The sequence below is a fragment of the Mytilus californianus genome, unplaced genomic scaffold (genome assembly GCF_021869535.1).
Source record: "Mytilus californianus isolate M0D057914Y unplaced genomic scaffold, xbMytCali1.0.p SCAF_1, whole genome shotgun sequence".
In the NCBI taxonomy this organism is placed as follows: Eukaryota; Metazoa; Mollusca; class Bivalvia; order Mytilida; family Mytilidae; genus Mytilus; species Mytilus californianus.
Genome location: NW_026262581.1, coordinates 97,407,881 through 97,432,746, shown reverse-complemented (window position 1 = coordinate 97,432,746; position 24,866 = coordinate 97,407,881). Strand labels below are relative to the sequence as shown.

General features: G+C 34.5%; 2 protein-coding genes across 2 annotated transcripts in view; both read left to right on the top strand.

The window, feature by feature from the left end:
• The window catches only part of LOC127738444 (uncharacterized), a 144,779-nt gene extending 134,219 nt beyond the window's left edge, over window positions 1–10,560 (top strand). The window contains exon 64 of the mRNA XM_052249693.1: window positions 805–10,560. Within this exon, the coding sequence (XP_052105653.1) occupies window positions 805–9,760 (8,956 nt within the window). The 3' untranslated portion in view covers window positions 9,761–10,560. The remainder of the gene's footprint in view (window positions 1–804) is intronic.
• Window positions 10,561–17,319: 6,759 nt separating this feature from the next.
• LOC127738435 (leucine-rich repeats and immunoglobulin-like domains protein sma-10) lies at window positions 17,320–19,485 on the top strand. The gene is made up of 3 exons (XM_052249681.1): window positions 17,320–17,707; window positions 17,993–18,334; window positions 19,454–19,485. The coding sequence occupies exons 1-3, from the start codon at window positions 17,320–17,322 to the stop codon at window positions 19,483–19,485; spliced, it is 762 nt and encodes a 253-aa protein (XP_052105641.1).
• The last annotated feature ends 5,381 nt before the right edge of the window (window positions 19,486–24,866 follow it).

The following is a 24,866-nucleotide window of genomic DNA, read 5'->3' as shown; positions in this document are numbered from 1 at the left end:
ATCATCAGAGAAACAGATTGCACCACTATAACTCGTGTATTGCGATATTTTTCCACTCTCAACAGTTAAATTTTAATTATTTAAAAATCTCTGCAAGCCTCACGCTTTAAATATTAAAATTTAACTGTCTCGAGTGGAGAAATATGGTAACACACTTGTTGCAGTGGTGGAATCTGTATGTCTTCTTGATTGAAATAAGTATCCAATATTATAGAACAACATGTCTTCTTGATTGAAATTGGTGTCCAATATCACTTAAGAACTTGTCTTCTTGATTGAAATTGGTATCCAATATCACTTAACTTGTCTTCTTGATTGAAATTGGTATCCAATATCACATAACAACTTGTCTTCTTGATTGAAATTGGTATCCAAGATGACAAAACAACTTGTCTTCTTGATTGAAATTAGTATCCAGTATTATAGAACAACTTGTCTTCTTGAATGAAATTAGTATCCAATATTATAGAACAACTTGTCATCTTGAGTGAAATTTGTATCATAAATTTATTATCCAAAAAAAATAAATCACATTGTCTTTACTACTGTGGATTCATTAATATTTATGGGTTACCTATTTTTTCGTGGATTTCATGGGTATTGATAAACCACAAATTCAGATGTTCAAAGAAGTCCCAATTATCTATAGGATTGTATGCAGACTTTAGCAAGTTAACAAAATCAAATTTCCATGAGATGTATTTTTTTTACTAAATCCACAAAAATAAATTAATCCCTAGTTACTTGAGATTCTTAAACTATCTAATATACTGGTAACTAATTTTAACTACAATTTTCTTACAGCACTTGTATGGCTGCTGGCAGTGGATTGAATTATGCATACAAAACAGAATGTGTGCAAGCACAGAATAATGGAGAAATTGCAGATGCAGTCCTTGAATATGCAGATTATTGTCAGTTTAGTTTAAATATGGACATTTGGCCAGTATCAACACTTTGTACTGACATGGCTAATAACCCTGCTTTTAACATTCTTTTGGGTGATTACTGTGACCCACAGTGCTACTTTGGCACCAAAAATGGAGGTACAACATGTATTTGTAATAATGGGTACTGGAACACAACATGTGACACTGAATGTCCGGGAGGAGCAAACAATCCATGCTCAGGATATGGATCATGTGATGATCAGACAGGAGAATGTGACTGTCCTCTCAACAAGCAAGGAGCAGATGACTGTTCTTTATGTTCTGATGGATGGATTGGACTAGATTGTCAAATTGCAGAAAACAAACTTAATGGTAATAAATCAGTTGCCTTGGCATCCCAGCTAGGTCATATGACAAACTTAGATGGTTTGAGTTTTATAGTCAGGGAACCATCAGTGTACACACTGCTGACAGTAAGTGATGTGCTAGTCATACAAGGAAAGTACATCATATGCCATCAGAACTACACCTGTATAACATTTGTATCTGTTCGTCTGGGAGATTCCACACAAGGATATTCCACAATCACAATCAAAGCTCCAAAACTGGACACTAACAAACCAATTGTTTACCTTGAGAACCAGGAAACAGCAGTTGACAATACCTTGTACTTTCATGGATTTTACTTGGAGAGATTAGATATAGATGAATTAAAGATTACTATTGCTGACAATGCAGAGATTTTAATTAGATTACAAGGTCAATATCTTACCATGGAGTTTTTGATGAATTTCAAGTACCTGGAATTGACAAGTGGATTGTTAAGTGGATCAGGAGAAGAAAATTCAACACTCAAACTTGAACAGTTATTGTATAGGGAAATATATTCACCAGATGTCTGTACATACTCAGGAAATATTCAAGTATCTTCACCTTCGCCAATTGTATACCCTTTGGATTTTAACAATGTAATATTGGCTAAGAATACATCATTATCTAGTTCACTTGACTTTACCAGATTTGCAGTAACATCCTGTAATGAGTTTGTACATTATCCATCTACATATGACAAAAACCAAAATGTTGGTGGATACAGTTTAAATTTTGCCTCATCTATAATATATGGTGATGTAGACTTGTACACAAGCATTGGGTCCAACATTACGTTTGAATTCCTTACCAAGTTAAACAATGAAACAGACAAAGGAGGTGTGTTGTTCTCATTTAGTAACAGCAAATTATTCATTGTTCAAGTATCTTCTGATTCAGTTCAGATTATTTATGAAAATCAAACATATACAACAAATCTAACATTACAATACAATGAGTGGAACAAAGTAGTGGTTATGTACTATGGAGAATTGGGAGACTTTGATATATACGTTTTCAACAGTGAAGGGAACATCAAGAGAAGAAGCTATGTTTTGCCATTAAACATATTCAGTGATCCAGGAACTTTATCCATAGGTCATTGGCAGCCCCCATTTAATGGTAAAGTACTCACAGCACCAGAGGCATTCAGTGGACTAATAGACAATTTCTTGGTTTGGAAGATATCGCTAGAACCAAACATTGTGACTGACATTTTTCAAAAAGATCCGTTAGATATACAACATTTGCTAAGTTCTCTATGGCAATTTGATGAGGGCCAAGGATCAGTCACATCTGACTATCTCCAAGGAACTGTTATTAATTTACCCATGTCACCATGGGTACCACCTGAGTGGATACCATCCGATGTGTACTATGTAAAGAACACCTACCCAGAGGTCACTTATGTGTACTATGAAAGTTTAGCCATTCAAACACAGGCAGAAAGTATATGTCACCAAATTATAAATAATACATACACGTCATGTAGAAATGTATCTTCAGCAACGAAAAACATATTCTACACAGATTGCCTTCAGATATACAGTGCCACACAAAATTTGCCATCTGCATACAATGTGATATTGAGTTTTGGGAAAATATGCCAGACATCTCAAGATCTTCTTGCATCTCCAACAACTATATTGTGCAATAGTCTAAATACATTTGACAAAGAGAACAGTGGGTGTTCTAAGACCTGTGTTTATGGAGAAATAATAGCAGATGGCTCTTGTTCTTGTGCCCATGGCTTTTATGGATCATCGTGTACTGAAATATGCCCTGGTGGATCCGATTCGCCGTGCAACAACCATGGAAAATGTAGCACAGCAGGACTTTGTGAATGTGACTGGAACTGGGATGGATCAGCTGATTGTGGCACATGTACTTCGGGAATGAATGGACCAGACTGCAGAGTCTTGTACCAGGGTTCCTCTCTTGGCACAAAATCATATATCACAGGCAAGGCCGACTTCATGGGATTTAATGGTTATCAGATATCATTAGATACAATATCTGGAGTATATACAGTGTTTGACTCTCCTACGAACTTTGCTGTGGAAGTCTATCAAGTGAACTGTATGTTTGGCTCTTGTATTATTGGAGTTTCAATCAAGACATCATCAACTCAGATTGTTATTATGCCATCAGGACAAGATGATATGCCTCCAATCGTTTATCAGGATACAGTTAAATTAGATTATGGAGTGACTACTGTTATGTCAGACATGACCATGGAACTGAAATCATATACTGATCTCGAAATAACTGTTGGAACAAGTACTATCAAAATAACTGTACAGAACCAAGGAATAGATATAGCAATGAATGTACAATCATCAGTCTGTTCAATAGCAACTGGAATCATTGGAAATTGTGCTGGGACAAGTTATACCTATGAAACTTACAGTCAGAATGACCTTATGCATTATATAGAGACTACATACGTTTCTGTGGATGGACCAATCGTTCAAACGTTGTTAACTGTATTTGGTCAGAATGTGACTATGAACTCTGGATTTGCTTTGGCATTTAACGAAACTTCATCTGTATCAGAGACATTAAAATACAGAGACAATGACACAGTGAACAGTCAAGCATTCAGTCTAAGTATGTACTTCAAACCTACTGCAGAAGGAGGTGTCTTGTTGGCCTACAGTAAAAATACAACATTCTCGATACTTAATAGTAATCCTGTTACAATGGAATGTGGAACAAAATCAATCTCAACAACTATCAGTCCACACATTGGTGAATGGAATCAGATAATCATAACATTTGATGGAACCAACAACCAGATATACTTCTATCATTACGGTCCTAATATAACTATCAGTTATGAGGTCATTAGTGATTTCTGTCCAAACTTATTTTTGGAAGGTGGGAAGATTGCTCTAGGAGAATGGATTCCATCTTTTGAATCTGACAAGTATACTTACACTGGGTCGTTTGTTGGAGAAATAGAAGAAGCATCCATCTGGAAAGACCCACTGCTACCTTCACTTATCTTCCAGGCAGAGAGTCTGAATGTAAAATTATCAGGATTTCTAAACAATGTTTCATCGTTATGGTCATTTTCTGAAGGCGTTGGATATACTGCATTTGATAGTGTTTTAGGAAATGACATGAGTCTTCCAAGTTTCCCATGGCAGTCACCTGTATGGGTAGTATCTGACAAAACATTGAAAGTTATAAATGATGAAGTTGCCATTAATATAAATAATCAAAAAGAAGCTGTTAGTCTTTGTACAGATTTCTTTACTGCTGTTTCAAGTTCCTGTGGCAGTGTTTCAGCAAATACTACATTCTGGTTTAAAAATCAATGCATCTTACTTGGAAGTTCTACTTCAAATGTTAGTGACAGTGTTACCGTTATGATAAGCTTTGCCACCGTGTGTGGTATAACTGGAGGCAGTGCAAGTACATTATTCAATAGCATGTGTAGCTTGAATACATCTGTACCATTTTGGGTTTCACAAGTTTGTAACAACTGCGGATTTGGCTATTTAGGTTCAGATGGATCTTGTATTTGTTACTATGGTTTCCATGGAGCCCACTGCGATCAATTCTGTCCGAATGGAATTACTTTACCCTGTAACGATAAAGGAGTATGCGATACAAGTGGTCTGTGTCAATGTGAAGGTCACTGGTCTGGATCAGCATGTAGTAGTTGTGCAATAGGATGGGAAGGAAACGAATGTGTTGTCATGGCAACGGGACAACCTGCTAATCAGTCCGTGTTAGTAGCACAAATAAGTACAAACGGTCAGATGATCTCTTTTGACGGATATTTAGTTGATTTGACTGCCAAGAGCGTATATTTATTATTTGGACATTCAGATGAATTAGTTAATGTTTACGGACACATGTCAACATGCTATGATACCCTCAGGCCACATCTTTGCTTAAGAGATATTGTAATCAATGTTGATGGTATTTTCTATTATATCCGATCAAAGAACAGCTTCCAGGAGTCTACAGTTGTGATATACACAAATTCGGCTGAAATAAACGTTTACGACAAGTATACCACCAGTAAATTTGAAATTTCAATCTCCCAAACTAATATTTTATCTGTGACCTTCATTAACATGGAACTATCAGTCAAGATAATATACGTAGACAATGGACTTATCATGACAATGTCATACCCAAATAACAAGTGGATTTCTGAAGCAGCCCTCATAGATGGCATACTTACATCATGCGAAACAAAGTCTGCTATTCAACTGGCTGCTTGTAACTCTACAAGAACAAGTATCTGTAGCAATTCTGTCAATACCACATCTGAAGGTTCCTGTGTCGGTCAGTTGAACTTCCTTACAGTTGAGCTCTTCACGAACAGCTATGTATTTACTGACATTTTCGTTGATGAAAAGCTAGAACGACAGTACATTATTACAGGTCCAGCTTGTCTCCTGTTTAGTGGATCAGGGATATACGTTAGCGAAGTTGAAATGCCGACAACAGTCTTTACAGTCGAATTCCATGTCAAACCAACAGCCGTCAACGGACCGATGTTAACCTATCATACAAACAGTCATCAAACTATTGTCGTGAATTACAAGACTGGTATTGTCATTATTGCTGATGAGTATGTGTATCAAACAAATATTTTACTTGAGCTTAATGTATGGAACCAAATTAATCTTGTTTGGAAACAGAGTGGTTATCAACTGGAAATTTACCTTATATCTGGTTCAGGTACCACCACTGTGAAGGAAATATCATGTCCTTTAAATATTTTTGAAACAGGAGGAACTCTTACAGTGGGACAAATAGGTGATGGCGTTACTTCATTGTTTCCAATCGGCACATTCAATGGATATATTGATGAACTGAGGATCTGGACACGTCCACATAGTCCATCCATTGTCAGGAACAATTGGAGAATTTCTGTATCAGATAAGACACCAGATCTTCATGCAGTATGGTCATTAAATGAAGGAACTGGTTATATAGCATCAGATCTGAAAAATTCACAACACATGTATATGGTATATTATGACAATACACCGACTTGGGCAGCATCAGACCTAGACCTGAGCCCAGGTGTAGATTTAAAACTTCCCGAATTGACAACATTGACACCACTAAATACAGCTATAGATACAACACGATGCGATGACCTGCTGAAATCTTCAGAATTAACGACTAACTGTGCTGGTCTTGAAAACATTTTATCATCTTTATATGACCAGTGTGTGATCTTAGTGCAAACAACAGGAAATCCCGATCTTGCAGAAGTTATACTCTTAAGCTTTTCTGATTACTGTGAGGAAGCTAAAAATTTAACAGATTCGCCAATTAAAAGTATGTGCAACCTAGTAGATGTATATGAAGAATATGTAACATGGTATGGAGGATCTTGTAGTAATGAATGCATTTTTGGATTTGCAAACAATAGCATATGTTCATGTGATTCATCACATTATGGATCATCTTGTTCTGGGGTGTGTGGACTAGGACCAATGGGAGCTTGTAATTCACATGGAACATGTGATTCGTCATCTGGACAATGTGCTTGTCATGCTCATTGGTACGGACAAAGTGTTTCAGTCTCTGAATACTGGAGATCATTCTCAACATTATTTACTGTTACAATTTCAGTTTCTTCTTATTCTTGCATAGAATGTTCACTTGGGTGGTATGGAACAGACTGTAATTTTGTGGTACAGAATATTGAGGGCCGTCAGTCATACGCGGCTGGTTTAATATTTGCGTCATACATTACAACTTTAGGAGGTGCATCATATAGACTAATATTACCAGGAATCTACAATGTGTACAGTGTTTCAGGACTATCAGTTCAAGCCGTTTTCTGGCCTTGTAATGGTGACATCTATTGCCGACAAATTAAAGAAATTTCTATTAATAGTGGTGGACAAACTGTTAGTGTAATGAGATACAATGATACATTACAACCAATGCATGTTGGAGGCTCAACAACCTTTGAGTTTCCAACAACAACAGCTGTAGCGGGCATAAGTATAAAATGGATTGTCAGAGAGTACATCCGTATAACAGTTGGGTCGTTTACCGTATTGGTAGCAGATAGTAACATCGGACTTATCTGTCGGTTTAAAGTAGGCATAGGTAGTGGACAGACAGCCACGGGATTACTTGGTAATGCAGACAATACATGGTGGATGGACATTGTATCGCCCTCTGATCAGTCACGTGGTGTAAATTCCACATTCATTGATCATGGTTTATCGGCTACATATACTGGTTCATGGACAAAGAAAGAGTTTGGTTCATCGTTAACATCAGTTCACACTTGGCACACTGACCGACAACAGAATTTATCAACATCAGGGTACCTGCTTCATTTAACATTACAAACTGCTACCTATACTAACATACATATGACTAAGGATATAACTGCGTTTACAATATCTTTCTGGATTCGAATACAGGTACATCTAAGTAATCAAGTTCTAATTGTTTATCAGATGGATGGACAAAATCTAACTTTATCGGCAGAAAATGGCTATCTAGGAATACAGTGGGGAAATACACGGATATCTGCATTAGAAATGAAAGTTAGTTCATGGATATATACAGCTATAACATGGGAGTCTGTCGATGGAGAGTTCCTCATCTATATGATGACCGATGGAGGATTACAGTACAAAGCGATAAGGAATGTTCATGTATCATCTGCATTGAATGTTGAAGGAATGTTCCTGTTCGGAAACTACGATAGCCCATTGGAAATCGATCATGCTAGAATTTGGAAAGTGTCAAAATCTCTTGACACAATTCTGTCTGGAATGTCCGTTTATGTTGATGACATAACTTCAGATAACGAATTACTGTCAGTAATTGGATTCGATGAAGGCACTGGACTTATCTCAAATATGGCAACACCTATGTCCTCTAGCACAACAAAACTGCACGGGACAATTACCGAACCAGAAAGCGATGATTTGTGGCTTCCATCTGACATACCAACTGAAAAATCATACTTGCCGAAAGATGTTACTCCATCAAATGTGAATGATTCTGTTTTGAACGATTGTATTGCAGCCTTAAATAATTCTGATGTACAGCAATATTGCAATGATGTAAGTAACATAACAGAATTCTTTTTAGAATCGTGCCTGATGGACTATGGAAATGTTGGTGAAAACGCTACGTATATACTGCTTGTACATAACCTAATATTCTACTGTCAATCAACATTTAATGTCGATGAATGCAAACTGAAAGACTATTTTGATTACTGTACAGACACCGAGACAGAATCAAAAGACGACATGATGCTGATGATTATAATTGCTGTCTGCTGTATAATACCCATTATCATAGTATTGTTCTGTTGTTGTTGTTGGTGGCAAGGACTTCTTTGTTTCAAAAAGAAAAAAAATATAACAGACAGTCATAAGGAGAAAATCGTTAAAGAAGATAATGAGGAGGATATTGATGAAGATATGGCTTACTCAAGAAGTAGGATAACTTCACGTACCGGAAACTTCTTATTTGAGGACAACGAAGGATTTGGCCGACTCGATTCCCGTGCTGGTTCTGCATTATCGGCATCCGATTTCCCTATTCTCTTTGAAGCAATAGAAGATGAAAGCATGGTTTCACCAGCTCCACCCCGTGGTACACTCTTCAACCAAGCTGCTGCTCTGCCACCAACATCTCATTCGGGTGGTCCAAGGAGTAAATCATCATTATTAGCTACCCTAAGTAGTATTATTCCACAAGTGAGGTCTAGACCAAAAGGAGATCATCCAAGTCCTGCCGATATACAAATTCAGGATACTAATATGGATGACGAAAGAAACCAGAATGTTTCACTACCACAACCCATGACATTTAGTAGACAATCAAACGCAACACCAGTGTTTAGCAAAAAAGCTCCGTCAGTTTTCACAAAACAGTCATCAGCTACTCCTGTATTTGGTAAACCTCAATCGAAAGGACAGTCGAAACAAGAACTTGATGATAACGGCAGACCAGTTTCCGCATCATCTGTTGGATCAAGAGCCAAATCTCACTCTCCGTTCGTTATACCTGGTAATAATGACAATGAAAGGAAAGAGGAAACAGCCAGTCCATTCCAACCTGAAAACGCCCATTCATATTCTGTCATCAACAGAGGTTATTCGCCGGAAGTCGGAGAGATGGAGCCTGTTTTCTCCAAATATCACAAAGATCCGTTACCAGTTCTGACAGAGGTCCCACCAATGGAAACATTTAGACCTGAAAACATTGGAAAGAAACAAAGTCATCTTGTAAGTAAGGGCAGAAAATCTAAAGCTGCTGATGCAATACATGCAACAGTACCTGCAATGGAAACATTCAAACCAAACGCTGCTGGCAAGAAAGTAACTAGAACGCAAGGGAGGACTTCAAGTGCATCCGATGCTCTGCACGCACCAGATGGCTCTCTTTTCAAAAAGATTGAGGAAGTGATTATCAGACCCCCATCGTACAAGGCACCATCATCGCCTGGACTTTTGATAGATTTGGACGATTCCTTTGAATAATGTTCTATCAAATAAAGAATAAGAAACATGGTCATGATTTTTAAAACCAAAATGTGATATGATTTGTGATTTATTTGTTTTTATTTGTCCATATAATATCTATATTTTCATAATGATTCGTCCTGATTTTTACTAAATTTTTATTTTTATTTTATTGTAAATTTTATTTTTATTAATGCTATTGTTTCTGGGAAATGGAAATTGTTCATAGTTTTTTTATGTATCACATTGTGTCCTCAATAATTAATCCGTTGCCATATTAGCCAGACATTTTGTTTCTTTTGAAAGAAAAGATGAAATTCATAAATTGTTATACTCCATAAATTGAATGTCAATTAAAAAAAAAAATTCTAAAAGAATACAAATTTAAAGGATAGAAATATTCAATACGTTGAAGGTTTTTATAACAAGCAAAATCATGCTTTGATAAAGAAAAATACATACATCCTTTCAAGAAAAATAAAATAGAATATATTGATTAAACTTGAAAATTACTCTTAATAATTGGAAGGAAATCTATTCACAAATTACATTAAGATTTTTGAAATAGTTTTCAAATTAATTTTTAGAAGTTGAAAATATAAAGGACTGTTTATTAAAAAAATTTGAACAATGTATATGCACGTATCTTTTTAAAACCACAGACTTGTCGTTTCATAACATTTAATAGATGAAAAAGTACTATGAATATTCAACATATTGATTTATTTTAATCATTTCTACTAATGTTCTTACACGAATCAGTGCAATCATGTTTTCTATCTTTTTTTACTTTATATAATAAAATAAATTATATGTTTCACCTTTTTTGTTATTTTCCAAAGATTTCTATAAGAAAAGAGATTTCAGTCTTAATTATCTTTCTTTTAAATTACCAATGGTTCTCTGAAAAACTAGCTGTGTCTGCTTATTATCGAAACATTGCCTTTGAAACCACTAGGTCAATTTGAAACAAATTTACATTATATCCATAAGAGGTATAAATAAAAGATGTGTGGTATACATCATTGAGACAGTAACCCAACGACACAAAAAAACCAAGTCATCAATAGGCTCTAATACTGTCTTCAAACATAAACAACTGCCTTTACAATATATCAAGCTATATATCGCCATGAACCAGAAAATCTAATAAATTAACAGAGGCTAGCAAATATTGCAATACATACCCATAATTTAACATACTCTATAACAATAAGATAAAAATTCAGTTCATGGCGCGCGGAAGTAGACAGTATTATTTTTTTAGGGGTTGACAGGATACAACTTCTCGTTCGTAGTTTCAACTTCAAGGCTCTTATGCAAGCAAATTTAATAACAGGTGATTAAATTCATGTATTTTTTGGTTTCCACTTCCCATAGGGCTTTATCTATGGTCCTATTCTTTGTGCAAAATTCTAAATCTACGTATTTCACCTTTATCGATGTAAGAAGAACCTGTTTCGGACGATTCCATATACCATTATATTTTAGGAGTCGAGTTAATGTATATTTTTTAGTTTTGTTTGCGAGAAATAAATCATTTTTCTGACAAAGTAACTAAATTCAAAACCATTATATATAGTTGACATTTATATTTTATTTTACTGTGTAATTTGATCCGAATATGAACGACTATATAGACCTAAAAATGGTATATCCCGTTTAACAAATGACATTTGCGCGGGAAAGTCCTCCGTTGACCTTCGATTCACCATTGCAATTAATTTGTTTCTGGATTTTAATTTGCTGTCATCTAATTTGTTCTCCTACAGTCATTGACGTAGAATAGTATAAACATTTGACGTCTGGTTTGTACACATTTAGACTGTCTCGAGTCGGGAGCCTGTAGTTTCTAAATGAAAAAAAAAAATCATTCAGATATAATAAAAGAGTGTCCCTAATGATGAACTTGTTTCTCGGTTAAACATTTTTTTAAATCTCAACACGTTCCCTTTCAATTGCAGTCATTGAAATCAAAAGAACGTTCAATAAAATTTAGTAAGGGAAAAGGCCTCAAATATGTCTACAGCAGAAAACAAGACAAGCGAAACATAAGCATATCAAAGAATGTTTGCAAATCCTGAAAGCAAGCTCAGAGTACTTAACTTGCTTATATAAAATCATATTGCTTTACACTCTAATATTGGTGGCTGTCCTTCATAGATATGTACTGGTTATTTGCTACAAAATATATCTTTTGTTTCAGGCTTGGGACCCATGGAATCGTATTGTATCAGTGTCAAGGTCGATGTCATTTTTATAAAAAAAAACAAATAAAGGTGCATGTACACGTGCTTTCTATTACTAATTAATCATACAAGGGGACACACGAGAAAACACGTGTTTTTTCTGTAAAAAAGTAGAAAAACAGCAGGAGTCAGTCGGACACAAAGCGAATAAAAGCAGTCACAAACACGATTGTGTGCAATACTTCGAATACATTTGTGTAGAATTTCAACGACAAAATATTCTTGCTTGACATTAAATTGATGAATTGATATTCGTCACAGAAAATAGCAACTACAATCATCATGAACAAGAACTAAAATATAATTATAACCTTTATATCAACAAGTCTGTAACTTTAACACTATTCCCCAAACAAATAAATAACCTTATCAATACGACGAAAGGGAACGATACTGAATAATCACGTAGCACATGTATTGTTTCATCATTTTCTTATTCCAATTTAGTGTTGTTGATCAATTGCAAGTACATGTATGTCAAATGATTAACAAAATAACAAACATATTCAAAGACAACAGTCTTCTTACTTTCAAAAGGTCTTGTGTACACAATTCCAATTGATATTTTATAGTGTGTTTTTCTATGTTGTGATGTTATACTATTGTTTCAGAAAAGGGAGAAGGTTTGGTACCATTAAAACGTTTAATCCCGCTGCAAATGTTTGCACCTGTCCTTAGTCAGGAATCTGATTACAGTAGTTGTCGTCTGTTTATGTAGTTCATTCGTGTTTCTCGTTTTTATATAGATTAGACCGTTGGTTTTTCCGTTTGAATGGTTTCACACTAGTAATTTTTTGGGGCCCTTTATAGCTTGCTGTTCGGTGTGAGCCAATGCTCCGTGTTGAAGGCCGTACCTTGACCTACAATGGTTTACTTAAATTGTAACTTGGATGGAGAGTTGTCTCATTGGCACTCATACCACATCTTCCTATATCTACAATCTATTCGATTTCTCTTATTTCCATAAAAGAGAGCCAAAACTCTCCCTTTCCTATAAATTTAATCGAGAAAATTATGATTTTGCTAGATTCGAGACGAAGAGCTTACCATATTTGTTGAGACATTTATACTACAATGTGATGACCTTTATCTGCATTTTAATACTTTTGTCTCGCCTCGACGAAGTCGAAAAAGCGAGACTAAGGCCTGCTGTTTCCGGCGGCGGCGTCGGCGTCAACAATGTATTACCACTAGTGGTGGCTCAATGGTATTTATCATGTAGTTGAATTAGCATTGGCAAATCTAATTTCCATGGAGATTATTTGGCCTTAACCCCTCAGTCATGGTATATTGACTTTCTAGACTCGTGTATTATTTTGTGAATATGACAGTTTAAGGGGAACCACTAGCGGTAGGTCAACGATATTTAGTATGTAGTTGTATTACCATTTGCAAGTCTCATTTCCACATCCAGCAAATGATGCCACTCGATCTGGATCTATGGACCATCTTAAACTTGCAGTAAGCAGGGAGTTTTTGCAACACGAGACCTAGCTGTGATTTTTAAATGATGAACATCAATAAAAGCGGTGGGTCTTTGCTTCGGTTTGTCGAGTATTAGTACTTGTAAGGGTTTGTGTGTCTGATTTTATACTCACCCCTTCTTTTTAACATGAGTATGAGATAATATCAAGATATCGACGGTAAAAACTCACAGTCAGTCTTTTTCCATAAGAATGAAAGTCTCGTATAAGGATTTAAACAAACGCCAACAGAAATTCAAACGTTGTCGATTTAATTGCGTTTTCGGGTGCTTTTTCTCAATTAACTTCTTTAGGAACAACACCAAATGTATGTATTTCGAATTGAAATAGATAAGTGAGAAGACGACATACGGCAGTATGAAGAAAATCTTTAAAAGAGTGACCAGCACAAACCCAGTTATTACATGCATATGTGTAGAAACAGTAATATTTTTCAGCTGCGCATATAAATTCAAATAAAAAACAAGAAATCTCAATCAAGACAAACGAGGAAGGATCGAAGTTATATATTCTTTATAACACTGGTTATAAAAGCTTCGTCGGTTTTATTTTTATATGTGACATCGAGTTTACGATGAAAATCGGATAAAAAGTTCCCAACAAGAATAATGACGAGAGAATCCCATAATCTGAGAAAGACTTTGTTTTCTAAGCGATGGCTTCGACATGACTGATTTGGTCTTGAAAAAACCTAATTTACTAATTTAACTCATCGACTTTCTACAGAATTTAGTAGAAAACCAGATAGGGTTTAGAGTCGGTTAGTTCACAGTAACTGTATTTGTTCATAGTCAACAAAAAAGGATCGAAAAAAGTAACAACCAAATTATTTTTGTCTTCTCCTGAATGCACATGCTACAAACTTTGTGACTATAAACATAAACAACCAGAAATGATTGTAACAGGATGATGTTACGAAGTCTCCTTACGCCAAAGTCCCCATAACCCTCTTGGGACTCCCCTTATTATTCATTCAATTGAGCTTGCAGAAAATATATGGTTACGGGTGGGGATCTCAACCATTTACAAGATGTAAGAACATTTTCAAATGAAAGGGGGTGGGAGGACCCATTTGGACTTTCTTTTTTATATCCTTCAAATCATTTTGACATGACATACAGGAATATATATGGTTTAGGAGTGGGGTCTCAACCATTTACAAGATATAAGAACATTCGCAAAGGGCAGGAGGTGGGCGTTACCCCCTGGAGGAGACTAACTGTATTATCTTGGCATGATAAACTGGAATATATATGATTTAGGGGTGGTGATCTTGACCTTTTACAAAGTATTTAAACATTTTCAAATGATAGGGGTTAGGAATGACCCCTGGAGATGTTATATCTTTAATCCTATATCTCAATCAAATCATTTTGACATGACAAACAGAATTATATATGGTTAAGGGGTGGGGATCTGGACCGTTTACAAGATATTAGAACATAGGGTGTGATAACCCTTGGAGACTAACCTTGTATTTCATTTGATTTGTTTAATCATGTAGAATATTTTCAATTCTTTTGATTCTCCATTTTTTTTTCAACTTTCATGAAAATTGATTGATTTATTTATTTATTGATGTTTAACGCCACTTTCAGCACTTTTGAGAGTGCCCGATGAGAACCACTGACCTTCGGTAGGAAAACTGACAATCATAGTCAATTAAGATTGAAGTCGAGTGCACCTACCACTAAATAGTCTCGAGTGTAAATCAAATTTGTATATATTTAGAAGACTATATTTAATACAATGTCTTGTATTTACTTCCGATCTATAAGTCCGCTCATTTAAATATTGTTCGCTGTTACTGAAAGCTAGCTAACAACACTTTCCCTGCTGATATGACATGATGACGTCCTACATAGCTCAAAATTTTTTTACAACGCTTTTTAGCAGATTCACGTGTAGCAACATCACAAACTACACAAGGAGACGAATTTATGTAAAGCCAAGTAAAATCTGTATACACATTTTTAATGTAAAAAAAAAAACAAACAGAAGTAACAAACCTGGTGCGAAATATTATTTTATCATTAAACTCCAGAGGTTCAAATAAGAATGGTGATGTATACTACTTTTTTAAAAGAAGAGCCAACGGAGCATCACTATCAAGGAAAGGAAAATTAACAATAGGATATGTATAAATCGTCCCGTTATTCGTTAAATTTTATATGAAGATTTATAGTATGGTAAAATGTTATGGTGTATATTTAGAATAATCTAGATTGTTTGCAGAGAATATATCGCCAAAATATCGATCTGCAGGTATTATTAAAAATATCGATAGAGAATAGAAGACCATACTAACAAGTAATGACAAATTGTACTGGAGTACTCTTATAATAAATACAATTGAAATGCGAAAAAAAAATAAGACAATGAGACTGAATTTTTCGGCTTACTCGTAAGGCGTAGAACATTTTATAGGATTAGTGTTTCAATTATATTCTAGTTACTCGTTAGGCGGACAGAAACGGGGGAGAGGTGGGCGTAAAGCATTACAATAATAATTTGCTGTGCAGACTACACTCTACTGTTTTCTTCGGCAAACCTCTTAAAAAAAAAGAAGAAAAAAAAAGAATGATTGTCCGAGTGTTTGTTAAGTAAATGTGTATTTCAAAATAAAGCCTAAAAAAATCTACTTTCGAAGTGCCCTGCCATATCAACATTAACAATGCAAATATGCGAATATTTGGAAAGCCAGATATTTATCATTGCCTACACAACCAAAAAAACAAGCTAGTGCTGAAGTTTCTAAAGAAATATTGAACATTTAATTTAGTGTCTGATAATGAAAACCGATCAACCGAGAATATGTAGTAAAGCATACGTGTATACACCGAATATGCATAATAAAAACGTACCAAAGGTTTGAATCAGTACCTGCTGCTGCCAGATACTAATATTTCGATGTACACTGACAAGTGAACTTTAGCAGCAGATACAAATATAGACTTTGTAACATCACTCACTGTCAGGTGATGAGGTAATTACAAGCTCCATTAAATCACAAGTGATAAAGATAGACCACATCGGTAAGTTAATTAATATTTTTTCCAGCTCTTGTTAATTTTTGTTATTATTTTTTCTTTGAATTATCTTTTTAGGCAACGCATTTGATGTCAAATGAGGATACCACTATACAGATCAATTGCTTATGAACACAAACTACATTTACTACAGGAGACTAATACACCTGATATAATATGGAACAGATTAATTTTACCTTTTAAAACAATTTGTAGCATTTATATAAATGAAGTTGAATAGTACGTTCCAATTAAAAAATAAAAATAGTACGTTCCACAGTTAACAAATCATTGCATTTTTTAGAATCCAACTACTAAAAAAACTACAAACAAGATCGCATAGCTGGATAATAAATGTATCGCCTTCACCATATTAACATTATTGCATAAAAGTAAAATGTTCCTACTCATGATTTTTAAGCGAGGTGTAGAATAACACTCGCATTTAAAACTACCATAACCTTTCGAAGATATCTTACTAAAATGGAAAAATATCCTACAAATTTCAGTTTCACACTTGACATGTCTTGTTCGGTGCAAAAGAGAAAAGATAATAAAAATAAAATGGGTAAGTAACATACATGTGCGTTTAAAAAATATTTTTTAGCATTGAATATATCTCTTGATCGAGGATTGAACTTATGCGAGAACATGCATTTTTTTCTTTCCAGATTATTTTGTGTTTTATGATGGTGTTTTCAATAAGGATACAGATTCTGCTTTTACTTTTACCACTGTTTTCGTCGGCAACTAAACAATGGACAGATGGTGTTTGTGGAAAGTGTATATGTAGTAGGCAACATGGAAATTATGAAATGGAATATGTCGTCAACTGCACTAGAAAAGACATTAAAAATTTACCAGATAACTTGCCAAGAAACATTCATCGCCTGGACTTGTCATTTAACTCGCTTGGTAATTCAAGTTTTAAAAATCTTGAATTATACGGTAATGATCTGATGTCTTTGTCCATAGCCAGCAATAATGTTACAATTATCAACACGGATATATTATCGTCCCTTACACATCTTGAGGAACTTGATTTGACAGGGAATTTGTTGGATTATATTGATGATCGTTTATTTCTCGCTTTAAATCTTCGGAAACTTAGCGGTATATCAGCCAAGATGTTTCATCATTCAGCTTTCTGGAAATTAGTAAGCTTGGAAGATCTTTCGGTTATATTCGAACAGGAATTGATCAGTGAAAATATTTTCAAAAATTTACAAGTATTTCATCTCGATGTGACATTTCGACATTCAAAAGAAATACCGGCTTCGTTATTTCATTTTGGAACGAACACGCTAACTAGACTAACTATTGACGGACCATTTTTATCGTCTTTGCCAAACGGTATATTCGATGGGCTGACAGTTCTTAAGACACTGACAATTCGCGGTGGCAACATACGATGGCTATCAAACAGTCTTTTTTATAGACCCTCTGCTACTAGCATGCCCTTGCACCTTAACAAAATTTCTATTATAGGTGTCAAGTCTATCCCACGTGATATCTTTAAAGGACAACTAAGTTTGAAATTTGCTACCCTGCAAAACATAGAGGATATTCCACCACTTGATTTGCCGGTTCAGCTAGACAATCTTGATATGTCTGGAAGCAATGTATTTCGAGTATCACCAGATATCTTCATGAACCTGAACAATTTAAGAGAGCTTAATTTAAGTAATTCATCGTTGTCATCACTTGAAAGCGAATCATTTATTGGACTGTCCTCTCTATCTGATCTCGATTTGTCCAGAAACAAGATAGTTACTCTGCCTAATAAGTTATTCGAAGCTTGTCGTTACACATTAGACTATTTAGATTTGAGTTACAATCAAATGACAAAAATTCTACCATCTTACTTCAACATGCTAAAATCTCTTAGAGTATTAGATCTTAGCCATAATAAAATACAGTTAATTCATGCGAAGGCTTTTGAAAAACTAAACATGTTGACTGACTTGAAATGTCGGGGAAATTTGATTTCTACACTTCCGGGTACACTCTTTTCCAAAATTCTGTCCATTCAAGTGATAGAACTCGGCAAGAATAATATTTCCAGGATAGCATCTACCCTCTTTGATAATTTATACCAACTATCCAGTCTAAACCTTGAAAGTAATCCTTTACACTGTGATTGTAGCATTAGGTCAATTAGAATGAAATATCGTTATTTACAGATACAAGGTGTCTGCAAATCACCAGAGGAATATTATGAGTACCAAGTCTCGAAATTAAAACGAGATGAATCGTGTTTTAATATTCTGGAAGGGTCGTCATCTGTGAGCTTGTTTTCGTCCATAATAGATGTCCACCAAATCAACTTTAAACAAACTATTAACCCGACACAAGCAATGCCATCGATCAGTAGCAAAATGTTTGACGTTTTGGCAAGTAACACTTTAAACGACAGTTTATTCGGAATAAGTCACAGTATTGAGCATTATAACAGTTTTACAAATGTTATTCAAATACAGCCTACATCTGTTTATGTTAACCGGTCCATGTTAGCAGAGCAGCATAGTATCATATGGCATAGCACCGGTTTTATTATATTGTATGTTTGTGTTGGCATATTATGCACCTTAATAATAATCACAACAGCTATCGGTTGTAGGAACGTCTGTAAGGATTTACGCAGAAGAGGAACGTATATCCTTCCGCCTCCATGATTGAAATCATTGTCCACAATATAACAGCGGATTATTGAATGCTGTCTCTTTGAACACTTTTGATTTCCATTTGAACATCAAGTTATGAATACTAGTATGCTAGTGGAATTTTATTTTTGTTGTAGGTATTTTTGTTTCTGTTCAATTACGTTCTTATTTAACCAACTGGAACGTAATTAGCCGGAACTTTTCATAGATTTAATGTTAAAAGTTCAGTTTACAACTCCTTAAACAAGTCAATCCGATACCTGTAAACTTTTAGTCCTACTTGTAGAGTTTGCTCTAAGTGACTTTATAGCTCTGTAAATGAGATTATATCATTATAATAATAATTTTGCCTCTGAAATATGTTCTTTTCAAGTTTTTTACATCTGTAAACAAAAATTTGTTCTAACCCAAATATATTCGATCTAATAATCTAGCTACTATCTAAATTGTAAATGTGGGAGCTTTTGCCATCACTTGGCGTCCGTCGTCGTCCGTCCGTTGTAAACTATTTTAAACATCTTCTCATCTGAAACTACTGAACCAATTCCAACAAAACTTAAGCTGAATGATCCTTAGGTTATCTAGAATAAAGTTTGTGTTTTATTTAAAACATGGCCGCCATGGCTAAAAATAGAACATAGGGGTAAAATGCAGTTTTTGGCTTATATCTCAAAAACTAAAGCATTTAGAGCAAATCTGACATGTTGTAAAAATGTTCATTAGGTCAAGTTCTATCAGCCCTGAAATTTTCAGATGAATTTAACAACCCATTGTTTGGTTACTGCCACTAAATTGGTAATTTTAAGGAAATTTTGGAGTTTTTGGTTATTTACTTGAATATTATTATAGATAAAGATAAACTGTAAACAGCAAAAATGTTCAGCAAAGTAAGATCTACAAATAAGTTTAATATGACCAAAATTGTCAATTGACCCCTTAAGGAGTTATTGCCCTTAAAGGACAATTTTACACAATTTTTCTAACTTTAAAAAATCTTCTCCTCTGTAACTACTGAACCAAATTAAACCATACTTAAATTGAATGATTCTTAGGTTATTTAGAATAAAGTTTGTGTTTTATTTTCTCAGAAAACATGGCCGCCATGGCTAAAAATAGAACATAGGGTAAAATGCAGCTTTTGACTTATATCTCAAAAACTAAAGCATTTATAGCAAATCAGACAAGAAGTTAAAGTATTCATTAGGTCAAGGTCTACCTGCCCTGAAATTATCAGCCAAATCGGGTATCTTTTTTTTAAGTTATTGCCCCTGAATTGATGATTTTAAGGAAATTTTGCAGTTTTCGGTTATTATCTTGAATATTATAGATAAAGATAAACTGTAAACAGCAAAAATGTTCAGCAAAGTAAGATCTACAAATAAGTTTAATATGACCAAAAATTGTCAATTGACCCCTTAAGGAGTTATTGTCCTTTAAAGACAATTTTTTACAATTTGTTCATCTAGTTTGCTTACTTTAAAAAATCTTCTCCTTCGAAACTGTTGAATCAATTTCAGTCAAACTTGGGCTGAATGAGTTTCAGAGTATCTAGTATAAATTTTGTATATTATTTCCTTGTACGTCAAGAAACATAGCCACTATGGCTAAAATTTATAATGCTTACGTTTCTACGTGGCTTTCCAAGGTTTAGGGTTGTGTGTTCCTGATGGAAGTAAATTCTGAAATCACGAAATTTATAGTGTTATTTTGCATTAAATAAAAGGTCAACGAGAACGAGATTGATTAGTTTTAAAATCTCATTGGATTAATATTTTATTCATAAAAGATCCGTTGTAATTATTTTCCCATATTAGTGCCTTATTCAAGCATTGTTATGTGAATTTCAAATTCTTTTTTCATAGTTGTTAGCTGCTGGAATCACTCGTTCGCCATGGTCTTGGTCTTCGAACATCGATTTATATAGTTCTTTACTGTGCGTTTATATCTTTTAGAATAAAAGACAATCAGAAATTTTTGTCAAAAACTTAAAATATGATCTAATATTCAAATAAATTAGTTAGGAATTCGCACATATACGTTATGACTAACTGCCTGTTGAAAAATTTAGAGGAAAGTACAAATTGTAAGGTTCGGCAAACGCTTCAGCGTACAAAAGTGTTTTCCCATAAACTTTTTTGTCACTATGGAAAGTAAATTAAGAAAAGAAAATATGGCTTCTTTGAGTTCCTTTCGAAGCCCGTAGACGTATAGTTGTGTCCGATAAATTTGTCACACGTACCGAAAAAACAACAACAACAAACAAACAAACATACATACAAAAAAAAATACCCCCCCCCCCCCCCCCAAAAAAAAAAAGAAATGAAAATGATAAAAGAAAAATCAAGCAAACTAATGCATTGGTCATTTCTTTTATAATTATAAATGAACTGATCTCAGTGAATGAATAAGGATCAATAAGGACTCTAACAAAACAGCTAGGATCAACTAGGGGTGGGATGGGGATATGGGGATACAGATAAGTCCGAAGAGGTGACAGATTAAACTATTAAGGTCATAAGAAATGCAGCTCAAAATAACGCCAAGATTAAAGTTTTATTATCTTTACTTTACGATATCGTAAAATATGGCTTCTTTGAGTTCCTTTCGAAGCCCGTAGACGTATAGTTGTGTCCAATAAACAACAACAACAAACAAACAAACATACATACAAAAATAAATACCCCCCCCCCCCCCCCCCAAAAAAAAGAAATGAAAATGATAACAGAAAAATCAAGCAAGATTAAAATCATATTTGTCTGAGAGACAACAAGAAGTTCAATACGCTAACATTAAATCTGATAAATCGTTTGTAAAATATGGAGTGCCTCAAGGTTCTATTTTAGGTTCTCTGTTATTTTTAATTTATATAAATGATTTACCACTTCATGTTAAACAATCCGACATGGATTTATATGCTGATGATTCAACATTGCATTTTCATAATAAAAACATTGAAAAAATAAACAGCATATTGTAAAATGATTTAAATGCTATACAATCTTGGTGTAACAATAACAGTATGAAAATTAATGCACAAAAAACAAAGTGTATGAAATTGGGTTCAAAACAAAAACTTACACAACTATCAGAATTATGTATTACCGTCAATGAAACATGTATTGAAAATGTCCATTCTTTCAAATTACTTGGAATTGACATTGATGAAAATTTAAGCTGGGAGGATCATGTTGATCGTATATGCAAGATTATCTCATCTAAAATATCACTTTTGTTTAAAATTAAAGTATATTTGCCTATACACACAAGACAACTATTTTATAATGCATATATTCTACCATATATAGACTATTGTAGTTCAGTTTGGGGAAATTTATTACAAAAAGATTCAGATAGAATCATAAAACTTCAAAAAAGAGTAGCAAGAATTATACTTGAATGCGATATTTCTGTTCCATCTAATTTTATGTTTTCATCTTTAAAATGGCTATCTTTTACAAAAAGAATAAAATACCAACAATCAATTCTAATGTATAAATTGTAAATGGACTAACACCTGATTACTTAACAATGCTAAATATTAATGATGTGCAACACCACAACTTACGATCTGTCTCTAATAATGATCTATTTGTTCCAAGACCAAACACAAATTTTTATAAAAAATCTTTTCATTATTCTGCAACAAAGGTATGGAATAATTTACCACTCAAAATAAAAAATTGTCGAAATGTGGAATTATTTAAGAAACATTGTTATAATCATTTTCTTGAAAATTGTATGCAAGTCGAATAATTTGTTTTCTTTCTTTTATTGTAAGAATAAGAAATTTAATCAAAACTTTACCAATTATTGCCATTTATTGCCATTTGTATGTTTGAATGATTGAATTGTGTATATACTAGTAATATATATTGTATTTTAATGTATGAATCGAATGTATGAATGTTAACTGTATACATGTATTTTGTTTGAGGGCCTCAATGAAAATTAGACTACTTCTAATTGAGTTACCCTCTTTAAATAAAGAATTTATTATTATTAGGCAGTTAAGCTGCCTTATGCTAGCACCCTAGATTTGTGTTCTTCCTAACGAATGCTGAAAAAAGTGCCATTGTTGTAATCTAGCAGGCTAATATGTTATTTATAACTAATTGGACATTTTTTTCATTCTTTTAATTCTGGAATACAAAAAATATGACCAGAATAACCTTAAATGATCGTCGAACGACGCATAATATTTGAAGTTGCACATAGGAAATAGTGCTCAATAGAAATCCGTACGTAGTTTATTATCCCCTGTGCTTTTGGCTAAGATGGCAAAGAACAATTGTATGAAATATTTCATCGCCGAAAATCTGTAATTACAAGTCGTTTATATTTCCCAAATGGCAAAATGCGCAGGAATATTGTTCATGTACACCAAATCTCTATGATAGAGGGAATAAAGTTATATATAGTACACATGTAGTCTAAGTTGGCGGTAATTTTAACTTACACGAAACGTAAGTTCGTTTGATTCTGATGATATAAAGTCCGATTAAGCGAAAGTACTCTTAATCATGATATTCTTTTAGTTTAAGAAGATTGTGAATATTTAATTGATTTCAATTAAATGTATGCACATTTAAATTCCTTTCTTTTATTAAATTATTCCCGTTTATCACTGAACTTGTTGTTTTTATGAATGAAAAACCGAAAATCGACGTAATCAATGTCGACCAATCAGGTCGATGTTTTAAGAAATGCGGAATAACTCGTCCCAGAGACAAGTCGGACCGAGTCCACTCGGACCGTCTAAGAAAACAACTCGGACCCCTTGTCAGATTAACTTAGGGTTTCATAAAATGTAAGACTAACATGTCTAGCGGAGCCATCAATCTTTCGTTTGTGCATTGGGAACTATTTAGGGGTATTTTGAGGGGCCTAAAGAAGGGAGGGGTTTACTGTAGAACCCTATGGGGTTTTATTTTCAAATGACTATTTATACTCGAAAACAGTAAGTGATAGACACGCGTGGTCTTCAGTAATGAGAACAGGACAATGAAACAAATCAAATAAAATATAGGGTGAGTCCCTGGGGATCATCCCACCCCCCTTCAATTTGAAAATGTTCTTTTATCTTGTAAACGGTCGCGATCCCCACCCCTAAACCATATATTTACTTGTATGGGACAATAAAACAAATCAAATGAAAATTTGGGGGAATCCCTGGCGTCACCCAACCCCCTTCTGTTTCAGAACTTGTAAACGGTCGATATCCACACCCCTAAACCATATATATTCATGTATGGGACAATATAACAAATTAAATGAAATATAGGGGAGTCCCTGGGGTCACCCCACCCCCTCCTGTTTGAGAACTTGGAAACGGTCGAGATCCCCACCCCTAAACCATATATATTAATATATGGGACAATATAACAAATCAAATGAAATATAGGGGAGTCCCTGGGGTCACCCCAGCCCCTCCTGTTTGAGAACTTGGAAACGGTCGAGATCCCCACCCCTAAACCATATATATTAATGTATGGGACAATATAACAAATCAAATGAATTATAGGGGGAGTCCCTGGGGTCACCCCACCCCCTATTGTTTGAGAACTTGTAAACGGTTAAAATCCCCACTCCTAAACCATATATATTCATGTATGGGACAATATAACAAATCAAATGAAATATAAGGGGGAGTCCCTGGGGTCAACCCACCCCCTCCTGTTTGAGAACTTGTAAACGGTCCC